We start from the raw sequence: 18,773 nt of genomic DNA on the forward strand, positions 1-18,773 counted from the left end.
AATACTTTTTGTACAGGAAAGACACATTTTTCCTCCTGAATATTTTCATTGGTAAGTGTGAACCCATAGATATGGAAGGTAATTTAGAGGATTATCATCACACACTAAAACAACCTCAGAGATCCTCTGCCCAGCCTGTCATTTTATAGCTTCTCAGGATCATTCAAAAAGCCAGCTGGGGTAACCCTGACCATGAACCCTTGGCCTTTGCTTGCGTCATTTAGATAAAACCATAGGTCTTATGTTCTTGGTTACTTGTTCTAAGTCCTGCTTCCCCCATCTTAGGATTTTTTAATTTGTTTTTTCTCCACCATTGCAGACTTAAAGTGTTGAAAATGTTCTCCCCCACCCCCCATCCCAGAGTAGCTCCTCCTGACCTGACTGTCTTCATGGTCACCAGGTCCACTCAGTCAAGCGCACCGAAGCCTGGGACTCCTTTTTCCTCTAGTCTATACCCTGTTTTTCTAAAAGTTTAACCATTTATTCTTTACATTATTTCTTGCTTCCTTTTTATTGGTTCATTGTAATTGTACATTATAGTGAAGTTCAAAGTGATACAAACATACACACACATGGTTCTTGGTGTATTTCCTTCCACATCTCACCCTTTCCTCTTCTCCCTCCCCACACGTGTTAGTGAGATTGGTAATGATATGTTCATATACTGCCATAGCATTATTTGATCTGTTCTCTTGCTCAATCCTCATTTTCTCTTTCTCTAACCCCTTTCCTCTATTTTTCTAGTCTATCTCCTCCTTGATCTGGAGTCTCTTCTACTTCCTATTTTCTCTCCAGCTTCCAGAAATGAGAGAACATATGTGATCTTTGACTTTCTGAGATTGCCTGATAAGCATAATATGCTTTAGTTCCAACCATTTTTCTCAAATTGACATAATTTTGTTTTATATCTGAGTAAAATGCCCATATATATATGTATTACATATTCTTTATCCATTCATGTCAAGAAACACCAAGGTTGGTTCCATAATTTGGTTATTATGAATTGTACCACTGTGAATTGGATATGTTTTTATAACTACAGTATTCTAACTTTAATTTTTCTGGAGAGAATTGTACTTCCTTTTGACACAGGCCCATTAGTTCAAGTTTTATGATATCAAATGTGGACTGTCCTTCCTGTTTTCACATGCTATTTCCCTGCTCTCAACAGCAAGCCCCAACTAAGACTAGCTCAAACAGAATCTGCATGTTGGTAAGAGTCCTGGGTACATAGATATTATGCACATTGAAGTCTAAGAAGGTCTATGTTATATGCCAAGGGTCTTTGTCATATACTTTGCATTCATTATAATACTTAATTTCATAATCCTATTAATTAAGACCTATTATTATCTCCTAGCACACATGGGCAAATTGAGACTTAGTACCTTTACAAACACTTCTAGGAAATACTAAGAAGGAAACAAAAATTCAGAGGAACCCAGGAGAGGCCATTCTGAGGAAATAAAACTGAATCCCAGAAGATTAGTAAAAATTATCTGTTCTAACAGAGAGGAGATAAGGCTATTCCAGAGAGAGAAGTTAACAGTGTTCCAGCATGTGCCAAGGCCCTGAGGAGAGAAAGAAATGGGAATATTCCCAGAACAGAGAGAAAGACAGTACAGGTGCAGAGTCCCGAACAGTAAGAACACAGTGACATGACGGCCACTCAGGAGATTGATTTTATTTTCACTAAGTGAAATTTAATTTAATTTTAAGGGAAACATTGAAAATATTGGAAATGATCAGAGTCAGAACAGCCTCTCTGGCCTCTATGGGGAGGGGGATGAAGAGAGGGAGCCTGGAAGCTGGTCACAGCATCTGGATGGGATGGGATGACTTGTTCAGAATGCAGTAGATACGAGGTGAAGTGGGGAAGTCTGAGATGCTGCTTGAGAATAGAATGGATGGGCCTTGGACCATACCTTATAACCAGCCACAGGACCAGGGGCAGAGGCCCTGCACAGAGACTGATAGCACACTGAGGCCCACCTCAACTCATCAGTGTTCTTCCTCTGTCCATTTCTTTCCCGTCTGCCTTACTCTCTCTCTCTCTCCTGGTGATATGGGGCTGAGATAGGAAAACCATAACAACATACACTGGAGCCTGTCTGGAAGTATGGGGTATACTAACTGCCCTGTGCTGTTGAAGCCATGCTACAGTCACAAGGTAGAAAGGAAGTAATAAAAGGAAGAGGTAAAAAATATTACATATATAAATATAAAAGCCTGGTGCTAAAGTTCTTCATACCTTCTCTCCCCAAACCAGTTCTTTACCCTAGGCCTACTTTGCTTAAATTCCTGGAAATTTATAAAATTTGCAGTTAACCAAAAAGAAAAAAAGCAATAATAATTATCCTGTGCACTGTTTTTTTATTTTTTTATTCTTTTTTTTTTGGTGGTACTGGGGTTCCTGGAAACCCTTCTACCTCTGGGCTACACTTCCAGACCTATTAAAAAAAATTTTTTTTTTTTGGAAACAGGGTCTCTTAAGCCAGTGTGGCTGGCTTCGAACCTGCGCGATCCTCCGGTCTCCACCTCCCAAGCATGGAAATTACAAGCGTGCGCCACCACGCCCAGCTTAAACTAAATTTTATTATATCAAAGTTTTACATGTACATAGTATTCAGTCAAATCGTTTTCATAAAGCTTCTAATGGAAAGCTGTAGCTTTCTTTCCCATTTTATTGCACTTCAGATCCCTGTTTTGTGGAGTCATTTTCAAAGTATTTGTTTAGTTTTTACAGATGTCAAAACAGCATTCAGCATTCTTACACTATTTTCATTATTTTTTGAAAAATGTATTCATTTCTTGTTATTGAAATTATCATTTATAGTTTCCATAGCCTCTTCCAGTAACTCCAATGATCTTTTTGTTTGTTTGTTTTTTGTGCTATTATTGGTGAATTATAGTTTCACATCATACTGCAATAGGACAGATATGACATCTTGAAAAACCTATAATTTAGGGGACTTTCTAAAATAGTGATCAAATAACTGACTCTAATCAGCCAAAGATCCCATAGATAAGCAGACCACCATAGATTGGCTTGTACCTAAGCTTCATCAAACTGCCTTCAGTCAAGAGCCAACACCCCTAAATGTATCTCTCACTCTGGAGATGAACCACATTCTTCCATGAATGTGTATTACTTGCTTTCTTAAATAGATCTGTTTATGTATCTGACTGGCAAATGCTGAAATTCTTTTCTGCCATGTAACCCAAGGTCACTTCTGGTCTTGAGGGAGTTACAGTTTCCTCTCTTTTTCACTGGGAATGGCTGGACCTCCTTGAGTATTCCTTATATTGCAGAGACAGTCGGGCCTGGGAGAGTTACAAATACAGCAACGTTGAGCTAGTGCTTTGTGATGTGCCTCAGGTGAGGGTGGAGAGAAAGGACTGGATGTTCAGGTCTGAGCTTGGCTCTGCCCTGATTTCTGGTCCCAGAACAAGAGCCATTCTGTCTTCCTGGGCCAGCGGGAGCCTGAGAACAATGATGCTTCAGCCAGTCCCCTTGGCCTGCCAGGATCCAGCATCGTGAGGCTTCTTTGACTTAATGACTCAATAAGCCAGGACAGCTGAGAAAGGCTTTTCACTGCAAGCAGTGTTCCAGGGCTAGCCAACTCTGCAAGGACAGTGCAGTTTTCAGCATTAAAAAACTTCATATTTCTTTACTTTTTTTTCCCCCCTTTTTGCAGTACTGAGAATTGAACCACTGAGCTACTTTTTAAAGAGCCAACTCTTTTTATTGAGTTATTTTTGTGTGATGCTGGGAATTGAATCCAGGGACATTCTACCTCTGAATGGCACCTCCAGCCTTATTTTGTTTTTTTTTTTTTTTTTTTTAGGAAATAGGGTCTCACTAAGTTACTAAGGCTAGATTTGAACATGTGATCCTCCTTTCTCAGTCTTCTAAATACTGGGATTTTGGGTGTGTGCCACCATGCTCAGCTATTTGTAATTTTTTTAAACTTTGAGATAGGGTCTATATTGACCAGGCTGTCCTGGATCTTGTGTTCCTCTTTCCTCAGCCTCCCAGTACTAGCTGGGACAACAGCCGTGCACTACCTCACCTGGCTACCAAATGCCTTATTTCTTGTTTGACTTTCTTCTTGTTTCTAAAAAGTATTCTATAGAGAGTAATAGATGGTTAAAATTGGGGTAAAGGAGCAATTTTTCTTTTACACTAAAATAAATTTAAACAATCTCATGGAATGACTGAGGATAATTTTCTATCTGCTAAACAAGAATGTGTTAGAGATTTTAATCCACAGCTATTTGCAAATACCTCACCGGCTTCATGCCTATTGATTATTTGCATTCAGAGGAGAGAATTGTGTTTTTATATTCAAATCCCACAAATTTCTTAACACTCAAGATGTATAAAAATACATGTCAAGTTAGGCTCTTTTTTTTTTTAATCACATTCCTTTCTCTTTTCCTAGAGGGGATAAAAGCTCTGTTCTTATAAGCACATCAATTTAACTCATAAGCTGGTTCATCTGTGAGTGGCTCATCTGTCAGCAGAGGGGCTGGGAGGAGATGCACCTCCTGGCAATAGACTTCTCTTTACAATGCAAAACCAGGCAGATAGGGATGCCTGAGCTGGTCTTTGTTTTCTTGAGGGTTCCTTGATATTTGCTATTGCGTATTTTTACTTTTTGATCTTGTACACATCCTTCTACTCCCTCCCTTGTTAAAAAAAACAGCAACAGTAAGATCAACCTGGTGGATTTAGTCCTCATCTGTACTTAATGTCTTATATTGGTCCTTTTACCGGTATTGGGGATGGACTAGGAAGATCTGAAAAAGCTCTGATTATTAATAGATATATTTCAAAAAATATTGTGTAAAAAGGGCAGACCTGGGGAAAGACTTGGTTTCGGTTTTTGGCCAGGAAACAAGTAGCTTTTGAAACTTAAATTGACCTAGGTAAAAGTAATTAGCAAGTTGATAGGAGAGGGAAACTAGGACTTCCTCATTCTAAAGACAGGAGGTAGGGATCAACCTTTGTGGAATGAGAAACCTGGGCACAGACTAGGAGTTCAGCGGGAAAAGTAAGGGAAGGGACATTACAGGGACTTTTACTATGTCAGAATTACGTGAAACAAGATGGAGGGTGTCATGTATATAAAAAATCTGTTCCGTGTTTTGTATTTAGGTGAATTAATTTGAACCTCCCCCATGCCACTCCTGAAAGGCATGGGGCTGTAACTGTCTTCTGTATTTCTATCTTTTTAATAAACTCCTTTAAATCTTCAGAAAGAGTCAGGGCTATTGCATATCTATCCTTAGCTCAGGATAAGAACTTGCGGTTTTTCTTTTGAGGGGAATTGTTTCCTGGGGTCTAACAAAAGTCTCCAGGGACTGTTTCCCCAAGCGATAACCCTCACCCCCAAACAGTAACATCCATCTTTCACTGTAACATCTTAAACTGTAACAGTCCTAATGACCTTTGGGCTAATCTGTCTTTTGAGTATCTTGGGAATGATACAGGGCAGTTTCTCAACAGTGTTTTGCTATTTTACAGCAAGGTTCCTCTTGGCCAAGATCAAGATTTGGCATACAGATCCATAGCCTGATGTAACTGTGCAGAGCTTAGTAGATAAGCTGGGGAAAGCAAATGTCAAGAAAGAGCCACAACACTAAAAAACACAAAGTTTGGTTCCAATATTTAGAATGAATAATCTGATTAAGACCAAAATATGCCTTTCCCATACTTTTATTTTTTTCTCTGTGAAAAAAAGGTGATCTCAGCAGGATGTGTTGGCACATGCTTATAATCCCAGCAGTTGGGAGGTTGAGACAGGAGGACTGCAGGTTCACAGCCAGCCTCAGATACTTTGTGAGTACTTCTCAACTTAGTAAGACCCTGTTTCAAAATAAAGATTAAAAAAACACGGCTGGTGGTGTAGCTTGGAGGGAGAATGCCCCTGGGTTCAATCTCCAGAACCTCAAAAAAAAAAAAAAAAAAAAAAAAGGTGATCTTATTTTTATAGAACTACTTCAATTATTTCTCTTCTATCTCCATTATCATTTGGGCACAACATTTCTATGTTTTTTAATTAAATTTAAATTTTTTGATACTAGGAACTGAGGAAAATTCTATCACTTTTTTATTTTGAAACAGGGTCTCACTAAGTTGCTAATGGTATTACTAAACTGATGAGACTGGCCTCTAACCCAGAATCTTCTTGCCGCAGCCTCCCAAGTATTGGGATTACAGGTGTGTGCCACCACACACAGTTCTACAGTATTTTAAATCTTTAAAATGCAGTAAAGACACTCAGAAAACTTTGGGCCACAGGTGGTCATCTGTTGATCAGAGATAGAATAAAGCTAGTGAGAAGTTTGAGGATCATCTTATTTAACTTGTGAGTTACATTCTGGGGAAACCAGGGTCCCAAGGCCTTGTGCAAGGCCTTGCAGTGCAGCAGTGAGATGAACAGTCAGGATATCTGTATGCCCACATGTGGTCTGTCACTGTGAAATGCCATTGAGCAGCTCCCCACAACCAATTTATTTGATTCTCTTCTCTTTTTGGTGTGTGTGCCTTTATGTTCCTTCTGTGCAAATCTCCCACTTCCTCTTTCTTTCACCTTGCTTTGTAGAATTTTAGAAATGTGCCCCTTTGACATCTTTTACCCTCTTCTCAAACTTCTAGAACCAAAATTCTGCTAGGGTGGAGCCAGAGTTAGGCTAGTAATCTCTAAATAAATGGGTCACTGATTATTACCAAGGTACCTTCTATCTTTCTTTCTTCTCCTGGCTTCTACCACTAAATTCAAGCACTGAGACAAAACTAGCATGTGTTTTGAATCTGAGTTTTAAGGACTGTATAGACACTCTGCACATCAGCCAGGTCAAGTCTCAGTTTGGAGCACACACAGAATATGGCAGCAACGTATGTGTACACAGAGGGCTCGGCTGAGATTCAAACACAACAAGTGCAACCCAATATATAAATTGCTTCACAACATCTACTTAGGTACAGGATTGACAAAAGACCAGGACATGGTTTATTTAGAAATGGCTTCATACCTATCATCTCTATACACATTTATTCACCTATCTATCCACTGGCATTGCCTAATCTCTTTTTCTGCCTTATTCTAGAATAGATTTCAGCAGCAGGTTCTGAGGAAACACTATTATGTTCCATTTATATTATAATGGAATAGTTTTACTGATGAGATTTTCAAGCAACAAAGCATATTAATCTGATAACATACCTCCTATAAAAATTTGTAGTATGTAAATAATATATTATTAAGCACTGTAAATATTTTATATGATTTTAGGTATTAATGTAATCCCTACCATTTCTTTTTCATCTTTTTCTCTTTCCATTTTTTAAAGTCAAAGGAAAATGGTAAAACCAGGTGTAGTGGTACACATTTGTGATCACAGATACTTGGGAGGCTGAGGCAGGAAGATCACAAGCTCAAGGCCTGCTTGGGCAACATAGCAAGACCCCGTCTCAAAAAAGTAATATAAAACAAAATAAAGGAAATGGTAGAGGTTATTTGCATATATATATTAGAGTGATAGCGATTGCTCTCTTGAGACTTTTGAAAATTAATCTACCATAAAAAGCAGAAAGCCTTGACTATCCCAATATTGACCAAGTATTAAATCATGAAACATGTTTTTTTTTTTCCCTACTAAAATGGTAGGTGATGGGGAACAAAAGTCTATTAGCCATGGAAAAGGGTGAGAAAGTCTCAGACACCATTCACGAATCCTGTGCAAAGCAGCAGACATATAACAGGCCTGTGTCAACAAAGGGCATTAGGACAGTTTCTTGGTCTGTGACAATATTTCCCCAGGTTCAGAAACCAAATTGTAAGCCCTTACCTTGGAGGGCCTGTAAGCTATGAGTCTGTACGATAATGCAGAGCTGCAGGACCAGCTGTGGAGCACTTTCCAGAAAGGTGGCGAGCAAATGCAGCATACTCACATCCGCATACTCATACACCATTTTCCAGTAAAACCTCCATCTGTCATTCTCCCCACTCTGTCGGCTCCGGATGCCTAAGTATATTGTGTGGAGATATCTAGGAAAAAAAACATAGAGAATAAAAAAGAGATGAGTGACAATTTTCAATTCCAGTTCTCATGATTGTTTTTCTTTTCTGCAAGTCAGTCTATCATGCACACATGTGAAATAATTAACTTGGTGATTTATAATTTTAAGCCCAAAGTTATGAATACCCTTATATATTCCCCCATGTTTATTATTTGTTTTTGTGCTTTTATTGGTGCATTGTAATCAAAGTGATACCAGCATACATGCACACATTGTTTGGCCTATTGTTGGCCTATTTTCCTCCACATCCCACTCCTTTCTCACTCTTCTCTCCCCACATATGTTAGTGAGATTAGTGATGATACTTTAATATGTAGACATAGTATTAGCTAAACTATTTGCTTCATCAGTTCTTCTTTCTCCCTCCTCCCCTCCAATCCCCTTTCACTATTCTACAAGTCACTCTCCTTGTTTTTCTGAAGTTCTTTTTATTTCCTATGTCCTCTCCAGCTTCAGCTTCAATATATTAGAGAAAACATACAACTTTTGACTTTCTGAAACAGGTTGCTCTCGTTTAGCATGATATTCTCTAGTACCACCCATTTGCCTGAAAATGCTATAATTTTTTAATTCTTTATGGCTTTATGGTATACAAATGAATAACACACTTTTGTTATTCATTCATCTGTTGATGGACACATAGTTTGGTTCTCTAGTTTGGCTGTTGTGAACTGTGATGCTATAAACATGGTCATGCATGTGTCACTATAATAGACTGGTTTGATTTCCCTTGGAAAGATACCCAGAAGTGGTAGAGATTGTTCATATGGTAATTAATTCCAAGTCTTCTGAGGAATCTCCATATTGATCTCCAAAGCAGTTGCACTAATTTGTAATCTCACCAACATAAAATTTTTATTTCCCCATGTTCTCACCAGTATTTATTATTGTTTGTATTTTTTTGTTTGTTTGTTTGGGGCATTGAGTCCAGGGGCATTCTACCTCTGGGCTACACCCCCAGACTATTTTTTTGTTGTTGTTGTTTGAAAACAGTGTCTTGCTAGTAGTCCAAGTACTGGAATTATAGGTGTGTGCCATGCCTGGCATTATTTGTATTTTTTTTTTTTTTGGTGATTCTGGGGTTCCTGGAAACCATTCTGCCTCTGGGCTACATTCCCAGACCTATTTTTTATATATATATATTTTTTTATTTGGAAACAGGGTCTTTTAAGCCAGTGCAGCTGGCTTCCTGTCTCCGCCTCCCAAGCGCGGGATTACAAGCATGCACCACCACGCCCAGCCTTATTTGTATTTTTAATGATTATCATTCTGATTGAGGTTAGGTGAACTTTCAGTGTAGTTTTGATTTGCATCTCTCTGATTGCTAATGATGTTGACTATTTTTAATATATGTGTTGGTCATTTATATTTATTCTTTTGTAAAATATCTGTTTAGTTCATTTGTTCATGTTTTTGGTTGAGTTATAAAAACCTCCCATGTTCTTGCATAGGCAAAATAAATACCACCAAAATGGCCATTCTACCAAAAGTGATCTACAGATTCAATGCAATCCCTATTAAAATACCAATGTCAGATCATATGGTAGGTTTGTTCCCATTCTTCTGAGGATCTTCCACAGTTTTCCAAAGTGGTTGCGCTAACTTGCAATCCCATAACAATGTATTAGAGTTCCCACTTCTCCACATCCTCCCCAGTATTTGTTGTTGTTTGTGTTTTAATAATTGTCATTCTAATTGAGGTTAGGATCCAGCAATATCATTTCTGGGTATCTACCCAAAAGAATGGAAACCAAACTACAACGAATGCATGCATAAATATGTTCATAGCCACACAATTCACAATTGCCAAACTATGGAATCAGCCAAGATGTCCATCAACAGATGAATATATTACAAAACTATGAAGTACACAATGAAATTTTACTCAGCCATAAAGAAGAACAAAATTATGTCATTTGCAAGGAAATGGATGGAACTGGAGAACATTACGTTAAGTGAGATTAGTCAGTTATCAAAAACAAAAAAATCAGAAGCTCTCCCTAATAGGCAGAAGCTAGTGAGAAAAAGAGTCATAGGAGAAACTCTAGACAATGAAGGAGAAACCACAGATGAGTAAATAAGGCAGCCTAACTGAGGGGAATGGGAAGGAGGAAGAGAGAAATTCCCTAATGTACATGATGTACATTCATAAACACATCAAAGTCAATCACTAAGCCAAACATGAGAAGGAGGGAGGGGAGAAGGAATAGAGAGAGAATTGAGGAAGGGCTAAATAAGTAAGGTGTGCATGTATAACTCTACCATCTTGTACCTCATTAATATGTGTGACTACAATGCACCACTAAAAAAAGAATTAAAAAATACCAATGCCATTCTTTACAGAGACAGAAATATTGGTCCTAAAATTCATATGAAAAAACGAAAGACCCAGAACAGCTAAAGCAGATTTCAGCAATAAGAAACATGCAGGAGGAACTCTAGATGAAGGAGATTCTCTACATGAGCAAACAAGGCGACCTAACTGAGGGGATGGGAGGGGGAAGAGGGAAACCCTCTAAAGTACACGATGTACTTTAACAAACATATCAAAGTCAACCACTAAGCAAAGCATGGGAAGGAGGGAGGGGGGGAATGGGGTGGGAACTGGGTAAGGGCTAAGTGGGTGATGTGAACATGTATGTCTCCACCATCTTTTATCCCATCAAGATGTATGACTACAATGCACCAATAAAAAATTTAAAAGAGAAACATGCAAGAGACATAACCTGATTTCAAACTATACTACGGAGCTATGTATAGGACACTATCATTTAAAAAACAAAACAAAGCCAATTATCGCCTTGGATCTTTGATCGCTTTGTACTAATTATAAGGTGATCACAATAGTGCAGTTTACAGTTTCAAAGACAAGCAGATTCCAGTGTACTCGCACTACTCCACAGCAAGTTTGTGTTTAGCCTAGCACAAACTGCTTGTGATTCTTTTCTTATATTTCCACATTTTTCCACAGGCTCATACATTTATTGGAATAGACATGGAATAGCTTTTCCTGTTTTTTTTGTGTGGCAAACTCGATTTTGCATTAATGAGCTTGTTCAGTCATGACAATCAGCCCTCAGTTTCCCATGCACAAGTATCCCTCCACCTGTCTGTATTAGTTTTCTAGGGATGCTTTAACACGGCATCACAAACTGTGGCTTAAACAACATAAATGCATCACTCAATTCTGAAAACTAGGAATATAAAATCTAGCTGTCATTAGGGATGGTTCCTTGTGAAGTCCACAAAAAGGAATCTGTTTCCTGCCTCTCTGTATGGCCTTTGATGTCTTGCTACAATCTTTGCCATTTCTTGAGTTGGATGTCTATCAACCTAGTTTCTGCTTTTACCTTTACATAACACTTTCTCTATATGTGTGAATGCTTTTGTGTCTAAATTTCATTTATTTATTTATTTATTTATTTATTTATTTATTGTGCTGGGAATTGAAACCAGAGGCGTTTTATCTCTGAGCCACACCCCCAGCACTTTGTCTCACTAAATTGCTGAGGCTGACCTTGGGCCTCCTTTCTCAGGAGGGATCCCAAATACTGGGATTATAGTTATGTACCATCATATTATGCTTAAATTTCTTTTTAAAAATAACCACACAGTCATATTGGATTAGGACTCATTCTGACTATCTTATCTTAACTTGATCATCTGCAAAGACCCTACTTCATTTTCAAATGCAGGCATATTCACAAGTAGAGTTAGAACTTCAACACCTCCTGGGAAGGGACCCAGTTTTCCTCTCAACCTCTCCCGTCAGTGTCTGCTCTCTTTCTTCCTGTGATTTTTCTCTCCCCTGTTTGGAGATTTCCAGGTCTGCATCTCACACTCCAGTACTCATTTAAGATCCAAATACATAAATCTGACTGCTTTCCTGATCTCCCATTCATTATTTTTCTTTCTAGATTTGACCCATCTTCTATCCTAGTGCTATACATTGTCATTCCTGAAGCAACTGAGCTAAAGCCTGGGGGCACTTTAGGCTCCTAATCTCTCTTCTCACTTATATGCATAACAGACTGTGTTTCAGAATTTTATGTCTCCTTAACTACTTCATGTGTACTTCTCAATTTCTAAAGTCAGGTTCTATGGGTTTCTGTTTTGGTTCTAGAACCTACTAACAATATGACCTTGAGTTGGACATCTCTTTGCCTTATTACCTCTAACTTTTCTAAAGGGGTGAAACAACATATCAATCCTATAGGTTGATCTGAGAATTAATGTAATACAAGTGAAGGACTAAAAACAGAGCTTGGAAGCTGGGCGTGGTGGTGCACGCTTGTAATCCCAGCATTTGGGAGGCTGAGACCGGAGGATTGCGGCTCACGGACAGCCTCAGCTACTTAGTGAGGCCCTCCACAACTCAGTGAGGCCCTGTTTCAAAATAAAGAATAAAAAATAGGGCAGAGGGTATAGCTTGGAGGTCGAATGCCCCTGGATTCCATCCCCACACCCACAAAAAAAAAAAAAAAAACAGGGCCTGGAAGTCAGTAAATGTTAGTTTATACTAGTGATGACTTTGGACCTTTTCATGGATTCCTCTTATTGATTTCAGGGTGACTTGTGTGAAACAAAAATTGAACCTAATCTCTGCCATCTTAAAAACGTCCATTGTGTCTTACTGCCCAGAACATAAACAATAAACTCAAACAATGTAAATAAAGGACTTTAAGGCCTTTGGTTTGACTTTTCTAATCCAGCCTTCAGCCTGTCCCTCTGTCCCATATCCTATGCTCTTTCTATACTGAAGTATTTGCTGCTCCTTGGATAAAAATTTTTCCCAATACCTGCATCCCTGTGGTTCTCTTATCCTGGAATGCCTTTCTAGGCCCCAAGTGTCGACATATCTGTCAGACTGAAGTATCATGGGCCTTCTCTTTTTCCTATCCAGGTAGAACCAGCCATTCCATTGTTTGTGCTCAACTATCTTTACTCAGGTTTTTACCATAAGAAAATAGAATTATTTTTGTATTTATTAATTTATATGTTTATCTCAAATCCCAAACATGAAATCCTAGAAAGAATAGAATGTCATTTGTCTATGTCCTTCACATCTAGCTCAATTTCTAATGGTTGACAGATACTTAATTAACACTCTTTAATTCATTCAGTGAGTATTGAACACATTTAATTTTTATAATTTTCTATTTTTTTTCCCAAAAGGAAATAGGAAGTCACTAGAGTTTCAAACAGAAGAGGAAGGTATCTGACTTGCATTTTACCAGCATTGGTTACTGCATGGAAAATAGGAGGCAGTAGGACTGGGGGTGGTGGTGGTAAGGCTATTTATTGTCTCGAAGACTATTGCAGAGGTCCTGGTGAGTGCCGATGCTGGCTTCTTAGGGTGCCAGTAGTATTGGTGGGGAGAAGGTGTCAGAGTTATGACATATCATAGAGCATGAACCTCACTTGCATTTTCAGTGATCATATCAACAAATAAATGCTAGATTTCCTCACAGCTGTCATAGAAGTTTTACAGGCAGAACTTCCATGGCTTTAGCAGACAGCAGAACCCTCACCAAGGCCGCTTTATTTGCAGTTCTCATCTGGGGAGGAGATCACTCATACTCTCAGCTTTTTGCTGCCATAGGCAAAAAAGCTATAAACAGCATTCACAGGCCTGTGACCCAGAAGGATGTGCACTCATTTGGCACAGTGAAACCTTTGTTTTTATAGCTCCCTAACACTGGTGACAGCTTTCTTCCTGTGGAAGAAAACCACAAGTATTTGTCTTCATGGAGTTTCACATAATATAACATAGAATAAAGTCTTCCAATAATGCACACATAGAGTTCAATCATCAAGGATAGCAAGACAAGTAATTTCCAGGTCCCAGATAGGTAGTTTTCTTTTTTGTTTTAATTGTGATAAATACACACTTAAAACTACACATTTTAAGCATGCATTTCAGTGGCATTAAGTATACCTGCATTGTTGTACAATTGTTACCATTATTGTCTCCAAGAAGTACTTTCATTTTGTACAAAGGACACTCTGTTTTTATTAAATAATTTCATCCCAGTATTTGGGGGACAGAGACAGGAGAATTTCATGTAAGAGGTTAGCACACACAGTAATTTAGTGAGACCCTGTTTCAAAATCAAAAAATAAAAAGGGCTGGGATATAGCTCAGAGGTAGAGAGCTCCTGGGTTTTATTCCCAGTACACAAACACACACACACACACACACACACACACACACACACACACACACACACACACACATACATGAATACATGCATACATACATATGTAACCTCATCCCCTCTTCTCCATCCCAGCCCCTGGCAACCATCACTGTACTTTCTGTTTCTATGAATTTGACTCCCTGAGGTATTTCATGTAAGAAGACTCAAACAGTGTTATGTTCTGTTTTGTCTGGTTAATTTCAATTATAATATCATCAAGGTTCATCCATGTTATTGTATGGAGATTTTTTATTTATTTTTTTTCTATTTTTTGAGGACTGGAGATTGTCTTCTATATTTCCCCCCTGAGAGACAATAGGTGCCAAGGTTAAAAACTTTAGTTTTGGTCCTGTCTGTTTCAGGACTCTGGGGAATTACATATATTTTCTAAGTTTTGCATTACATTTTATTATTTAAAATGATAAAATAAAACATAAAATAAGAGATCATGTACATTAATTATCTAGTGAGCAGTCAATGTTAACTGTTATTAAAAATAAGTATTTTTTTGGTTGTTTCAGGAGTGAAATAGAGAATAGTAATGATAACCTCAACTTAAAATTTTCCTCTCAGTTATCTGAGACCCAAGTTAAATTGATATTCCAGGATGTGTTGATCTAATTTATCATCAACCTCTATCTAATCCCTATATATCCATCAATCATCTCTATCTATTTTCTCTCTATAGCTATATCTAGTCTCTACCTCTCTGTCTATGTGTCACCTATTGTTTATCCACCATCTGGTCTACCTGGATGCTTCATATTGCACCACTACCACATGACTGATGGGAAGAGGAGGATGGCTGGTGTTTAGAACCTGGAAATTGTCCCTTTATACGCTGGAATACAAAACTCAAGCCATTTAGTCTTCTAGCCTCTGGGTTTGTTTGATCTCACTGGGAAAAAAACAAACCTTTTCTCTACTCCTTACAGGCTCCAGCCTGAAGCTGGAATGTCCCCAGGAGTGTAGGAGTGATGGCATCTCCCATCCAGGCTGCTGTGAGGTTTAGGTGAGAGGACGAGTTCCAGGCTTGTGCTCGGGGTTTATCTACAATGCAGTACATATATATTTTAACCTGATAACTGGAGGTGTTTTATGTCCTCAATTCTTAGGCATTTGTTCTGCAGGGTGCTTCTGTCACACTGGATTAGGTTAGTGTCAGGCAGGATACGGCTTTTGGCTGATCCCCTAGAGGGGAAGATGATGACAGTCACCACCCTTCTGAGAAACAAGATTTCTAGATTTCCTGATTATCAGGGAATCCACGGGTGGGTGGGCTGGAGGACAAGTACTACTTCAGATTCTGCTTTTCTTTTTGTTGATAAAAGAAAACTTCTCTACAGAAGGGATTTATGACTAGGGAAGTTTATAGCAAGGCAGTTTTTACTTTTTTTTTTTTTTTTCGGTACTGGGGATGGCACCCAGGGGCATTCTACCTCTGAGCTACACCCCCAGTCCTATTATTTTAGTCTTTTTTTATTTTTGAAACAGGGTCTCCCTGAGTTGTGAAGGGCCTCTTTAAGTAGCTGAGGCCTTCCCCAAACTGCGGTCCTCTAGTCTCCACCTCTGGAATGCTGGGATTACAAGCGTGCGGCACCATGTTGGCCCAGCTTTTACTTCTTGAAGCTCATACAGATGGCAGGCAGTGTTTACAAAAAACCTTATTTACAGTTGAAAATTTAACATAATTCAAGTATTTAAGAAGAAAGAAATTAGTTTTCGGGATTTGGAATCAGGAATGAAATATGCCTGAGCCCAAGACAGCAGTGGATTGGATTAAACACATAGTTCTCATCAGTGCTAATGGAGGTATTCTTGATAAAAGCTCTCATTGAAGTGTCAATGTGCTCTGCCCCTTTGGAGGTAAACTCATCCACACAACATTTGCCTACCTTATTGAAGGATGAATTCGTTTTTTGATAGGGCCACTATGGTTATTCATTGCCTTGGGAAGCATGCTAATGGAAGGGTTAGTTTTTCTTATATCACAGAAGTTTACAAGAAATTCTGCACCATATGTATCAGCATAATCTCAACATTTTTTTTCAGGTTCTGGGGATTGAACCCAGAGGCATTCTACTTCTAAACTGTACCCCAGCCCTATTTTACTTTTTATTTGGAGACAGGGTCTTGCTCAGCCCTATTTAATTTTTATTTGAAAACAGGGTCTTAGCGGGGCGTGGTGGCACACGCTTGTAATCCCTGCACTTGGGAGGCAGAGACAGGAGGATCGCGCAGGTTCGAAGCCAGCTGCGCGCACTGGCTTAGGAGACCCTGTTTCCAAGTATAAAATGTAAAAATAGGTCTGGGAGTGTAGCCCGGAGGTAGAAGGGCTTCCAGGAACCCCAGTACCACCAAAAAAAAAAAAAAAAAAGAAAGAAAAAAAAGAAAACAGGGTCTTACTAAATTGCTGAAGTACCTCACTAAATTGCTGAGGCTGGTCTCGAACTTGTGATCCTCCTGTCTCGGCCTCCCAAGTACCACACTTAGGTCTACAAAATTTTGATTTTATAATTACTTCAGCATTGTTGCAGAAGCGCACAAAACACACTGGCATAAACCCCACCACACCATGAGCACAGACACTCACATTTAATATAGCCCTGTCATAATGCAGACACAGAATCAAGCCAGGAGATATTCTGAGGTTGTAAATTACATTATAATTATCCTCTCCTTTTTGCTGGCATTTTCAAAGTACAAAGAGCAGCCTGGACTCAAGCCATAGTCCCTCATACTCTAACTTCAGACACAAACAATATGTGGAAAGTGAAAGACTTCGTAAGGGGAATCCCAGGCAGTTGGTCTGTGAGGTATTATCCAGCTAGTATGTGTTTAATCTAGAGTTTAATGAGATGGAGATCATCTCTATGTTATTATGGGGAAAGGGAATGTATATAACTCGTGTTCCTGAAAGTTCATATGATAAATACTTCAGTCCTTAAATTATATTTGATCAAGTGTCATATTAACTGCTGATATATCTATGGCTGAATATAATCAGTGATAGCGATGAGAATATTATGCATATATATTCTAATATTGAATTTTCCTTCATTATCTTGTAGCACATTAAATGATTTAGCTGTTAGCAACTGTTATTTTAACTATCTGAAAAATACAGCAAAAAATCTGTGCAGGGAGCTTTAAGTAAACAACATTAATAAACAGTGATTCTAGCAAATGGTATTTTGTTCTGTTTCTTGGATACGAAGCTTTACCCTAAATATATGTATACATGTGAGACCCCAAAAGTAGGTAATTTTAAGTAACACAATAGTATGATTTGTCATCTTAAGAAGTTCTTTATTGTGTATGCTGAACACCAACCACAGTAGCATGTGATGGCATAGGTCTCTAGTCACAACTGCTTAGCAGGCTGAGGCAGTGGAAGAATTGTTTGAGATCAGGAGCTACAGACTTGCCTGAGCAACATAGACAACTGAAAAACTCAAACCCAAGACAACTACCAGCATCACACAGCCTTGGTTAAGACCAGCATGCCAGGTTTCTGCCATTTCTGCTCTGTGCTGAATAAGTAGTAAAAATGACACAAAATTCTGCCTATATTTCTTTTTTTTTCAGCTAAATGTTGTATTTATTTATTTATTTATTTTTAAGGCTTGGCAGTTCTTTTTTATTTTTTTTTCAAATTTTTTATTGAACATATTTGGTTTACATTTAAGCTATGCTTGGTGCCCTCTCCCCCCAACCCCCCACTTTCCCTTCCCCCCTCCCACCAATGATTTTCCAGGGTAACCATGCCACATTTATAATTTTACACATATTCGAATGTAGACCCTCATTAAACAAGTTCAGCATTCCTCCTCTCCTATATTTCTATAGTAGAAAATTTTCTAGTGAATATTGTTTAAAGTTTAGATTCTAGAGCCAGGTGTGGTGGCACATCCTTGTAATCCCAGTACTTGGAAGGCTGAGACAGAGGATCACAGGTTTATGGCCAGCCTCAGCTACTTAGTGAGGCCTTCTGCAACTTAGAGAGACCCTGTTTCAAAATAAAGAATAAAAAATAGGGTTAAGGGTGCAGTTCGGAGGTTGAATGTCCCTGGCTGAGCATTCTATCCTCCTTCTGCAAAATGATTAGATTCTATTTCCCATTAACTATTGCCAAGACATCCTGCTGCCTCGGCATCTATGTGTTGAGACCCCACTCCACATAGTTATTCGGCAAAAACGCCCCGAGAAGGAGGTGTCGTCTCTGGCCAAAGTACCCCCCACTTTTAGATACCCTTCACTATTATTCCTTTTAACTCTCTACACGAATTGCTCCAGTGATGTGAAATTAGAAATATAAAAAGAAACTGAGTCCGTGGAAATAAACTCTCTAATAATTTGTCTAAACGTCCTTGGCTCTGCTCAACAATAATGAGAAACTGGCCAGAATTCAGGTACTGTGATAAGCACCCCAGCTGCAGCAATCACAAATGGCCTCCGACCTTCATCACTATCTATCAACTCTG

General features: G+C 38.7%; 1 protein-coding gene across 1 annotated transcript in view; it reads right to left on the reverse strand.

Moving 5' to 3' along the window:
* Window positions 1–18,773, reverse strand: part of XKR4 (XK related 4) — a gene marked incomplete at both ends in the record, with an annotated part of 465,072 nt that overhangs the window by 176,908 nt on the left and 269,391 nt on the right. The window contains one exon of the mRNA XM_080693968.1: window positions 7,858–8,057. Within this exon, the coding sequence (XP_080550094.1) occupies window positions 7,858–8,057 (200 nt within the window). The remainder of the gene's footprint in view (window positions 1–7,857; window positions 8,058–18,773) is intronic.

Source organism: Muscardinus avellanarius (genome assembly GCF_963383645.1).
Source record: "Muscardinus avellanarius genome assembly, chromosome: 4".
Lineage (NCBI taxonomy): Eukaryota > Metazoa > Chordata > Mammalia > Rodentia > Gliridae > Muscardinus > Muscardinus avellanarius.